Source organism: Plasmopara halstedii, assembly GCF_900000015.1.
Source record: "Plasmopara halstedii genome assembly, contig: Scaffold_672, whole genome shotgun sequence".
Taxonomy (NCBI): domain Eukaryota; phylum Oomycota; class Peronosporomycetes; order Peronosporales; family Peronosporaceae; genus Plasmopara; species Plasmopara halstedii.
Genome location: NW_020187589.1, coordinates 851,518 through 862,910, shown reverse-complemented (window position 1 = coordinate 862,910; position 11,393 = coordinate 851,518). Strand labels below are relative to the sequence as shown.

At 44.2% G+C, this 11,393-nt stretch overlaps 5 protein-coding genes across 5 annotated transcripts; 2 read left to right on the top strand and 3 right to left on the bottom strand.

Annotated features, from left to right (window-relative positions):
* Window positions 1–556: 556 nt before the first annotated feature.
* On the bottom strand, window positions 557–3,682 carry PHALS_13792 (ankyrin repeat-containing protein; the record flags this gene model as incomplete). Its single annotated transcript, XM_024729610.1, has 8 exons — window positions 557–1,678; window positions 1,738–1,803; window positions 1,889–2,035; window positions 2,099–2,791; window positions 2,854–2,906; window positions 2,976–3,295; window positions 3,360–3,412; window positions 3,482–3,682. 8 exons carry the CDS (start codon window positions 3,680–3,682, stop codon window positions 557–559), a joined length of 2,655 nt encoding a protein of 884 aa, XP_024579970.1.
* Window positions 3,683–3,918: 236 nt separating this feature from the next.
* On the top strand, window positions 3,919–5,084 carry PHALS_13791 (serine protease family; the record flags this gene model as incomplete). The annotated part of the gene is made up of 7 exons (XM_024729609.1): window positions 3,919–3,972; window positions 4,024–4,072; window positions 4,126–4,189; window positions 4,247–4,339; window positions 4,410–4,593; window positions 4,687–4,834; window positions 4,906–5,084. The coding sequence occupies 7 exons, from the start codon at window positions 3,919–3,921 to the stop codon at window positions 5,082–5,084; spliced, it is 771 nt and encodes a 256-aa protein (XP_024579969.1).
* A 75-nt stretch (window positions 5,085–5,159) lies between these two features.
* PHALS_13790 (Histidine phosphatase superfamily, clade-1) lies at window positions 5,160–6,245 on the bottom strand (the record flags this gene model as incomplete). Its single annotated transcript, XM_024729608.1, has 1 exon — window positions 5,160–6,245. One exon carries the CDS (start codon window positions 6,243–6,245, stop codon window positions 5,160–5,162), a length of 1,086 nt encoding a protein of 361 aa, XP_024579968.1.
* A 252-nt stretch (window positions 6,246–6,497) lies between these two features.
* On the bottom strand, window positions 6,498–7,807 carry PHALS_13789 (serine protease family; the record flags this gene model as incomplete). The annotated part of the gene is made up of 7 exons (XM_024729607.1): window positions 6,498–6,796; window positions 6,854–7,001; window positions 7,062–7,115; window positions 7,189–7,333; window positions 7,396–7,488; window positions 7,558–7,621; window positions 7,681–7,807. 7 exons carry the CDS (start codon window positions 7,805–7,807, stop codon window positions 6,498–6,500), a joined length of 930 nt encoding a protein of 309 aa, XP_024579967.1.
* Window positions 7,808–8,156: 349 nt separating this feature from the next.
* Window positions 8,157–9,980, top strand: PHALS_13788 (sphingosine-1-phosphate lyase; the record flags this gene model as incomplete). Its single annotated transcript, XM_024729606.1, has 1 exon — window positions 8,157–9,980. The coding sequence occupies one exon, from the start codon at window positions 8,157–8,159 to the stop codon at window positions 9,978–9,980; it is 1,824 nt and encodes a 607-aa protein (XP_024579966.1).
* Between the last annotated feature and the right edge of the window lie 1,413 nt (window positions 9,981–11,393).

Sequence of the window (11,393 nt, the reverse complement as noted above, 5' to 3'; positions counted from 1 at the left end):
GTATACTCTTGGAAGTCAAGCTTCCTCTGTGCAAGGTGCCGTGTGACCCGTCACAATAGAGCAACGCTGAGAAGCGGCGTTTATACTAAAAAAAAGTAATAAGCTCTCTAACAAAAAAATTATGCATCTAAAATTCAAAAATCCTCGCAGAGAATTCAATCTTTTCATGACTCGGTGGTGGGATTGACTACGAGTGCTACCAAGAACGATGAAGTTGCCATGCATTTGCACAGAAAATCTCAATAATCCACAGAAATGGATTTGTGCGCTATCTAATGAAATTAACACGGTTTGTTTGCACTGTCTGTTTTATCTTGAGTTCATTTATATAATTTAAACTAATACTAAAAATTTACGCTTTACTATCTCTCTTACTAAAAACTGTTTTGTCCTTCAAAAATCATCCTTTTCACAGTTTCGAAATTTACAATTGTAACCGAGGTGTAAGGCTTGATTACAAAAGTCAAAACAAAGTGATAGTTTCACAATGTACTGCATTCAACTGACTGCAAGTACTTGTCATAAAATACAGTCTTTGTTAAAATAACTACCTCGTTCATATCGAGTTGATAGTCCGAGAAGTACTATATGCAAGTGCATGACGCACAAGCTGTCGCTGACGATGATAGTCAGGCTCTGGCATGTGGCCGCGAGGAGATTTTAAAATACGCAAAATTCCCTCCATATCGCATTTCAAAAGCTCTTGCTGAAGCTCTTCCAAAATGACAAGCGAGACACTAAACATGATACGCCAGCCATCAATTATAAAAATATCCAGGAGTTGCGTCACGATAGCTGGCGCCAATGTCTCAAAGGACGAAAAGTATGTCAGAAACCATCGAGTGCAAAAAGTAGCCACGTGAACACTCTCGGACTGAAAGTGCCTGAAAAGCTCTGGCATATGTGTCGAAAACAGCACTTCAAACTTGGAGAGGTACGGCTGGAGTACAGCCATTCCAGGTTCATACAAATTACGATCGTTCTCTGGTTCAGAGAACCCCACGAATAACCAGAAGATGTCAGCTTCGTCTTCTGCTACATCTGCCAGTAAGCGAACCAAAAAGCTCATTCCTTGACAATAACCCACCCGAGGATTATAAACGACGTACGCACGTAAAACACGACGCATTTTGGCTTCCAAATCTGAGCTAATAGTACCCGATCGACTCCTATTCATCGTTTGTGACGCTGCAGCAAATGGACTAACGCAATCATCGCCTCCCTTCGTCCTTGCGACAGCATCGGACATCTCATTAAGAATATACGCTACTGAGTTTTGAATCGCACTATCACCATCAAATTTCGACCGGGCTAAGGATACATTCGTAACAGCTTTTCTCGCATCATAAATTCGATGGCACGTTCGCACGACGTCAACGTCGATTTCTCGAAACCAAACAGCAAGCTGAGCGTCATCATCATGCACCGACGATTCATCGGTAGCTAATCCGTCAACAACTTTCATCCCAACTTTCGACACTAGCTGGTCATACATTCCACGTCGTCTATCAGCAGATAAGTAGTGCGACGCGATTGCACTAGATCGCCATGGTGTCGATTCATAAAAAACGGAGAGCCATAGCGAGCTACGAATTGCTGGCGAGATACAACCAGATCGAATGCACTTTTTCCAGATAGGGGCGCTGTCTACCAAATGAGAGTGAAGCCTAAAATTGACCTAGAGCACTCTTCTTTTAATCTCAATCACAACAATTCGATAAACGCTGATCTAATCACCTTGGATAGTCGCGCAAGATCTTCAACACGTAGATAAGATAAGCACTCGAAGTACAGAGTTTCATTCTACACATTAATGACAGAATCAGAAACTGTACTATACAACATGCACTGCATACAAACATACATTTTGCAATAGTCGGTACAGAACATCGTCTGTATTGGCGGTGATGGAATCTGCAGGCAAAAGCGACTTGCCAAGAAACTTAGCTGCCCTCGCGTCAATATCCCATAGACAGCCTTCGATGGTAAACCATTCGGTTGGTACTTTTGAGATAGTAATGAGCGCATCGACACACTAAAGGTGATAATTGACGTCAAAAACGCACTGAATATTTTGAAAAGCACGGATGAACAGTACCAGAGATGAATTGTCCACACTTTGTGGACTAACTGGGGAGGTAGCCGAGTTTGGTGCTGATCGCTGGCGAATCGTTTTTGATTCTCCAGAAGAGTGACTAAGCTTACCTCGAATAGTTTTACCGATGGACGACAGCATACTCACTGTCATTCGTGATGTGCATGGAATCAAACTCACTGTTCGTGACGACGGTGAAGCCGAGCGACGAAGCAACCTCAGCTGCTCCTCGTTTATAATATCTTGATCGCAATCATCACGGGCCACCACAGGGTATGAAGCCAGGGTCATAAACCGAGACGTGTCAGTGTTCTTGGTCCTTAGTTGCATCATTAAAGTATCATCTTCGCGCTTGTACACCTGTGGTGCCACTCTACCAGACTCAAAGTCGTCAATGGTAACCAATAAACTAGAATTTTCGTCATCTTCGTCACTACCGGAGATCGTTTCGACTCCGTCATGGGCGACTGAAGAAGTCGATCCATCCACTTCAGTCCACCCATCGGATGCCACACTGGACATTTTGCTTAGCTTGAATCTTGGGGTAGATAAAGACACGCTGGGAAGCGTATTTCTCAAGATGGTTGAAAACTTAAGTGGCGGGTTAGCTTCTGCTACAATCTCTTTTTCTAGCGTTGATAGACTCGAAAGAACGGTTTGATTGGCGTTACGAAAGAAAATTGCAGTTTGTAGGCGCTGGATGAAGACAGATCTGTCAATTTATGTTCTAGCGGGCTGGAATATATAGGCAAACTGACCGTAGTGCTAAATAGATTATTCGCACGTGTCGCACTCGATTGAATCGCGTTTTCTGCAACAAATATGATACCGTAAATATACTTGTCGTGAAGATCAAAGCATGCTGTAGCAATACACGAACCCAGTTGTGGCAATAAAGTCGATTCTGCCACCTCTAACGCCGCTGCCACTCGATGTAAGTCAAATTCTGTCTGTCTTCGTTTCTCTTCATCATCAAGACCCGAAGAATGCAACTTTAACATCACGGCACGTTGTGCTTTCAGCTCTGCCGCTAGTTTTTCCCAAGCGTCGAGTTGATACTTCAACTGACCATGTCGCTCCAACCTGGCTTGTAGGGGATCAAGTACAGTAAATCGAATCGACTGCTCCATTCGCTCTGCTTCCTGCACTTCAATTTGTTTTGTAGCAGCTTTATAATCTTCTCCATGACATTCACCGTCACTACAATAAACACAAGCGTATTTCAGTCGATTCAGTCATTCCAATCAAATAGATAATGTTATACCAGCATGTTTCAGCAAAAACTTCGGCCACTATAGCCATTGTCGCACAAGCACTCTGAGATACATAATTATTCGTGTATGGATAAAAGAATGAATATAACGTGGTGATCACATGTAATCGCACATGAATTTGATCGAGCAATTGTATCAAATGCGACTCAAGTTCTTTCAAAGCCTTGTCAAGGCGTGTAAATTGCCATACAGCCGCCTCCATGGGTGTAGCATCCACCTCAAGCACACGGTGCTCATTCTCTTCCTCTAATGTCCCCTTAACACCCCCGCGCGGTGCATAGCGACCAATTTTTCGTCGTAAACCCTGCAACATCTTATTTGACTTCTGATCCCCTTCGTCCACTTTTTCTTCTTGATGTGCGTGACTGGTGCTGTAAGTGGCTCGTGATTGTAGGAAATTCTAGTCTCTAACGGCAACTACCACGCGGCCTTTCCTTTCCCGACTCGCGGTTTTCTAGCACCAGTTGTCCCATCGAAAGTACGTTCTTGTGAAACGGCTGACTTCTACCGGTAAAGGAAGTAAAAAACACTGCTTATAAACAACAAGTTATGAAATTGTTGCGACGAAAGAAGGAGACGATAACGAAACATGCTACAGAAAAGGTCGAGAAGGCTGACGCAGACATTCCTTCCAGGCTTCTAACAATACTTCAGTCAGTACAGGAACTGGAGCGGAAACCACCAGTGACATTTGCGCTCCTAGGTACGTTGCCATGGTGAATATAAGTTGATGCTGGTGGATTAATCCTAGGGTAGGGGTCATGTATATGCTCCATATGCAAGTGAAACAAAACCCGTCCCCGTTTCTTCAATTCTCGCTGTAAGTTATTTATTCCTTTAAAGATAAATCTTTACTCACTGTAAAGCTGTATACAAGATGTCCTGACAAAGTGGTGGCTAACTACGAGATTGGGGCGATGGTCATTGCTCCTTTCATTCATCTTGACGAGGCATATCTCTATCAGAGCATGTGAGATCCAAGTGACGGTAATCAGTAGAGAAAGGACTGAAGCTGTACTGTTAATTTGATATTACTATAGGTTGTCTCTTGTGTGGAAAGGGTACAAGCTTGAGGCAAAGCTGGGTAGTCTAGGCTTTTGTATCCTTTTGGTCTATCTGATCGTACTGTCTCAAGTGCTTATTGTGTTTGGAGCATATATGATATCCCCGGTATCGCAATATGTCTCGGATAAGTTGGTTGAAAAGTATGAGCCTGACGTTATGGTATAGGAGATGACCCATGAATGCTTTACTGGGTTTTCAGGTTTGCTGTTTACGAGCTCTGAAGGCATCAATTGACCTCAATTTGCATATTAGGTTATTTTGAACGTTGGTTCGCCTTCTATCACAAATTTTTACAACTTTAAAGTGCCGACAAAGTATGCAGCATGGCTGGAGCTGCTTCTGACGTATGTTATGGTCCCAAAGTTGCCACTGCTGGCTCAAGCCGCTGGGCTTATCACAGGTGAAGTTTCGCTCAAGGAAGTGTATATGACATGAACAGAATTGTGATCATAAACTGCTGCTCATTCGCAGGATATCTATACATCGTGACTCCAAACGCAGATGCGCTTGTCAAGTATGCAGCGTGCCGTGTCTATCAACTTTTAGTTCAAGTTAGACTTGTCAAAAAGCCCTATAGATGGTGGCAGGTCTGGCCAAAATTTGTCGATTCAATGCGTCGACGGAAATTGCGTATAGCTGCACAATGTTAAAGAAAACATACCCAACGTTGATGATTGAAACCAAAACAATGTAAATTATTATCAGTCTTTGGCCCACAAACTCAATTAAACAAGATTCTTGAAGCTCTCCGGCGATATTTTATACTGTTTCATCTCTCCGCTGTGTTCTTCCAGGAGAAAGGTAACCACACCACAGTTACTAAATTTGTCCGACTTGGCCTCGTGATGTATGTCTTGTGGAAGAAGTTCACGACAAAACGCGCGAAACCAAAGTGAATGGCCGTATACAACCACCACGTCTGTTTGCTGCAGAAAGACCCACTGAGCAAAAGCGATGAGACGGTCTCGGCCGCTGCTTAGTATTGTCTTGTTACCGTAGCTTTCCGTCACGTTAAATAGCTCGTCGTGGCATTTTTCACCATGCAGACCTTTGACCATCACCTCAGGAGGCAGGATAGCATGGGGCGGACTTATGGCTAGTGTGTCGAAGTTACGACCGATCTCTTGCAAACACGAGAGGACATGAATCCTCTCGCCTGGTGCTAGCAGTCTTGATGCAGACACGATGCGAGCTGTATCGATGGAACGTCGTAAATTGGACGTGACAATGACACTTTCAGGAACTGGACAGCCAAGATAACGAAGAAGTGAGGCTTTCTCTGTCTGATGTAGAGAATGGCAATCTACACGTGAACTTGCAAGCGGCTCACTTGTTGTGTGCCCATTGACGTCCACTGAGCATTGCAGAGCTTCGCATACGCGGTCGTGCAGACTTTGGGCCTGGAGATGACCACAAGAACTAAGCGGTGAGTCCAAGAAGACTGAGTCACTCGTGGGTAGCAGTAGCCACTCCCGCACTACAGCATGAAGGAGATTTGAGATTGCCTTTAAATTAAAACCGCGATTAAAGACGACATTCCACTCGGACTCAGCGTGTCGTATGAACAAGATGCGCTTGATTTTGATCACTACAGCAGATTGTGGCTCTACGAGCACCGTTGTGAAGAAGGCTTTGGAGTCATTTATTGTGGTCTCAGGCGTCGTTTGGAGCCAGCGCTTATCGCTCGAGAAGAAGAGATGCAGCAGCGCCACACTGAATAGCTGTAGCTTCCAGATGACATTCTCTGCAGCGTTCAGAAGCGCGGGCCACACGCCAAAAGACAGCAGACAATGGCGTACACCTCGGCTCATTTACTGTATAAAATGCATGCACTGACGGATTGACAACCACTAACAGTCGACATTGCGAAATAAAAAAGTGGATATATTGCCATTTTTTTGTTGATGATCTAAAGGATTTAATAAGTCTGGCTAAAACTGTGAGTCATTAAATACTTAAAAAAATTACAAAGCTACTTTTTTGAAATTGAGGTGGCACAAGAAACTTATTGCTTCGTTATAAGATCGTAATTATTTATCAGGTTTAGTATGACAAAAAATTAATCAATTGTTGCTGAAGCGAGATAATCGTCTGCGTCGAACTTCACTTGGGCTAACGTAACCAGAGTCTTCCTGGTGCAATCGTCGAGCTTGATATGAGCGATATTCTTCTTCCTGAAGGCGTTGAGCTAGCTCTTTGTCGGTCTTGAAAGAGGAAGGTGGCCGCCCGATTGAAAATAGTGGATAGTGAGCATTTATCCCAGCAAAATATCGTTTGATGATCGGGTCAGCCATCGCTTTAAAATTTCGGCTCAGTGCGATGGCAGCTGACTGTATTGCTGGAAAGTAAAGAAAGATATATCCTGGTAAATCAAAACACACATGTAAGCAAAAGCTAATCACAGGTGAGTAAAACCTACCTGCAAGAATACCGCACATGTGGCCGATAAATGAGCTTCTTGGTACCATATAGTGAATTACCACTAATTCCAGCCATGCGGCATATTTTGTAGGCACTTGAAAGCCGTACAAAGATGAGAAAGCGGGCGAATTATGATTCAGAAGCACCTACACGAGTTGTGTTACTAACTTATCAACGAGCTCACATTGTCATTGTCATGTGCAAACCTTCAGTGCAAAAATCACACCCGAGAATCCAACACTGCACTGGTGCAAAGGTCCCTTGATATATAGATGATGGTCGTAGGACTAATTCTCCCAATTATCAAACATATGGAGTATTCGGAACACGTACTGGTATCTGAAATCCTTTCGCAAGTGCAAGTGCCACCACAACTACAAATAAATGGCACAATACAAGCAAGCCACCAACCGTAAGTAGGAATCGCACGCTTCCCAATTTGTACTCAAGATTGTATCCCTTCCACAAAAAGGATGCCCTGCACCAAAAGTGAGCAACTATGATATATTCCGGATAAAGCAAATCGTTTATAGCACTTACATGTTGTGGTATAGATGCCAATCATCCACGTGAAGAAGTCCTGACACCACAACGCGGCTCAAGTCCCAGCGGTTGAGGACTTTGTCAGGGCATCTGTTACATTAGTCCGAATTATCAATACTTCGGCCCCAATCGTCTCTGCAACATAAGAAAGATACTTACAAAGAGTACGAGGAAAAGAGTTCAGGTGTCTGCCCTTTTTGAAAATGAATCCCGTACATCAAAGCTGTTTGTGATAGCTAAAACTGAGTGATACAAAAGAATCAAATGAAGAACTATAATCACCTATGAGTCCGAGAGTGACGGGCGGTTTACGCTCCAGCTGATGAATTTGTTGCACAAGCGTGAGCATCAACGCGATGCCTTGGCCGTCGCGACCTACATTAGGTCTCCTGCCTCGTCGTCCGTACATTTTAAGAAATTTTGATTTTGGTATCTATTTTAAAGACGACATTTCTAGAACACAATGATGTCGTTTTTTCGATTCGTCTTTTATATGGTCCTAAAGCAACAAAAGTGTCGTCGTAACATCGTGTCGCAATTTGTGGTCTTCTAGCAACGACGATGGAGAAGATTTTTCTCGTGTGTTCTCGATAGAGAAGACTGAAGCTTTCTATCTACCGTATTGTTTACGATAGGACATGTTACACTGAAATCCAAATCGAGTGTTTGTGCGGCGCAAAATTGGTACAATTAGCACTACAAAAGCCCCGCACCATTCTCAAGAAGGCACGATTGAAGAGACATTCATTCTTTTCACGATGCCATTATCTGTCGCGGATCTACTACCGATACCTGAGGAGCGTCTACCAGCTTACGCTGTGGCGTTCTTTGTGCTCTACGTATCGGCCCGGTCGCTGTTTAATGTAGACCGAGCGCTTGCTAAAATCTGGCCATCGCTTGTGCTTTTCTTTGCCTACTACCGCTACCGAGTAGCGGTCACTCTTCCATCTTTCAGTGTTTTGTTCCAGCTATGGACGACAGTACAGCAGCGCGCGCCTGTTGTCGAGGCCGTAATCGGCGACACGCTGATTTTCATTATGCTTGTCACCACCTCTTCTTTTGCTGTGCAGACTGTCCGACGTCTGCGCTACGTGTCGCGCAAGCATCTTCTTAATGTGATCGGTGGAGCCATACTAAAAGCGCTTAAGCAATTGCCTGTTGTGGCTAATAAAGTGGCTAGCGAAATGCTCAAGATCGAGAAAGAAGTTGAGCTGTCACTCAAGGGTAATAGTCCTCTTGAAGGGAAGATGGAGAAACTCTATTCTTTACCAGATCAAGGCATGGATGACAAAAAACTGCTGGTACTTATGAAGGATCTTGCAGGCAACAGCGATGACAAGTGGAAAGACGGACTCGTGTCAGGAGCGGTATATCACGGTGAAAAGGAGCACTTGGACGTACTGAACCAGGCATCTGGACTATTTGCAGTGTCGAATCCGCTACACGCCGACTTGTGGCCAGCGGTGACTAAATTTGAGGCAGAAGTCATTGCTATGACGGCAGAATTAATGAATGGTGGACACTCGGAGGTCTGTGGAACGCTCACTTCAGGCGGGACTGAGAGTATATTTCTGGCGGCTAAGACGCATCGTGAATATTATCGCCAGAAACATGGAATCACATCACCTGAGATTATTGCGTGTGTCACAGCGCATGCAGCAATCGACAAAGCCTGTGAAATTCTTGGTATTCGACTGATCAAGGTGCCTATGGACTCAAAGTCTCTTAAGATAGATCTAAATGCCGTGCGCTGGAGCATTTCAGCCAACACGATCATGCTCTACAGCAGTGCACCCAACTTTCCGCATGGTATTATTGACGATATTGAAGGTCTTTCGCGACTTGCCGTGCAATATGACGTTGGTTTGCACGTAGATTGCTGTCTAGGTGGATTTGTGCTACCATTTGCTCGGCAGCTGCGCCAAGATATCCCTGTGTATGACTTTGCGCTGCCAGGTGTTACCAGTATGTCGTGTGATACTCACAAGTACGGTTACGGCTCCAAGGGCACGTCGGTGGTGTTGTACAAAAACTCGGATATTCGACGCTTTCAATATTTCTCGTACCCTGATTGGACGGGAGGCCTATACGCAACGCCAACGCTGGCAGGTAGCCGCCCAGGTGCTTTAAGTGCTGCCGCGTGGGCGTCGATGGTGCGTCTTGGACGTGAGGGTTATATTCAGAAGACAAAAGGGATTATAGACACTGTGGATGACATCAAAGCGGGCATTCAGCGCATCGAGGGCATTCACGTGCTGGGAGACCCCAAAGCGATGGTGGTAAGCTTTGCCGGGGATGAGGGTGTGAACGCGCTCAAAGTGGGAGACGCAATGGCAAAACGAGGATGGAGTCTTAATTCTCTGCAGCATCCTACGTGTGTGCATTTATGTGTGACAGTTTGTCACATTGGGAAAGCGAACAAATTTCTGAGTGCGCTGAAAGAAGCTGTGAATGAAGTTAAGCAAGACCCAAATCCATCGCCAGAGGGTGGCAGTGCTATCTATGGTATGGCCTCCAGCTTGCCAGCAGGACCTGTGGATGACCTTTTGCGTATCTACACGGACATCACTCTGAAGGTGTAAGAAACAACATATTTCGGTCTTTCTGTAGACTGAATTTTCACTTTCCATGTATACTTAAGCTAAACCTTAGGTTGTGTTGTCAGCGATTTACTCCTTGGAATTTTATCTCGCATCCTAATTTCAATGTTCATGAATTGTCCGCTATATCTCTTGAGAATTCATAAACCCTGTACGATGGCAACTTTTTCTTCATAATTTGTAGCCCTAAGAAGGAGTCTTCTACTTTGTCTTTGTTGACATATTTTGAAATGAAACAACGGATTTATGGGTTGAGGATTACAGCCGGGAATGTGGTGATGGTTCAAGTTCTGCACCCAAAAATGCGGCAGCACTAGCCAGTGTTTCGGGACCAACACAAAGTGGTATCTGCGGCAAGTGATTGAGGAAGCTATGAATATGATCACTCGACTATAAGAGACTCTACCATGGGCCTAGAGGTGTCATGAGGGAAAAGCATCGTAAGACGGATACAGCATGCAAGGCGTGTTCGTTGATTTCAGGGGTCAGATGGAGTCCAAATGAAGACATCATCGTGCCTAGAAGGTATAATCAACACGTCAAAGGATGGTGGGAAGAGTAGCTTTTGCTAGAGCACGTAATGCAGAGGTTTTACTCGTGTTTGATACCTCGATAGCGTAGGGCCAAGTATATGAAATGCTTTCGGAACACTGCGTATACTTAGTGGCAACATGTGAAAGACATAAAAACCTGTGTAAATTCATTGTTGTCTATGCAGCTTCTAAGATGAAAATATATGTCGTCTGGACAAAACCTGCTGCAAATTGACTAGCAGGACAGCCGGAACACTTTAAGCAGTCTACAAAAACTGAAAGTTCAGACAGAAGGCTATATTCATAGTAGTTAAAGGAAAGGTGACATCATAGGAAGGACAACATGCATATAAGAAATAGTAGGAAGAAACAGGATAGTTTACATATATCTTAGGAATCAATCTAGCTAATAATCACACTTCTTATTTCGACAACAACTGTCCAACACCTCATAAGTGCGAACGATCCTTTCCTGATCTCATGGCATTATGAAAGCGTAATATATGCGGTCAGATGCGACACTAAAAGGGAATGTTCAAGCAAGGTCAGGACTGGCAGCCGATAGAGGGGCGATAAAGCTGCCGAATAGAGGCAGCATTATGATGGTGACTTCAAATGATCTAAAAAATCCTGGTGTGTCTGTCAGGCGTACAGTACGCAAAAAATTAATTTTTTTTATTGAGGCGGACTACTGGAAGCCAAAATATACGAGTTATCAACCAAGGCATGCAGCGATTTCTGGTCGATATGAACCGAAGATCATTCAATATTCGATGTGAGGAGATCTAACAGCGTGCTGCTAGTGCAGGTATCGGAGACTAACCAAAGGGTTCCACCAGCGACGACTTTTATGTCTGTATTG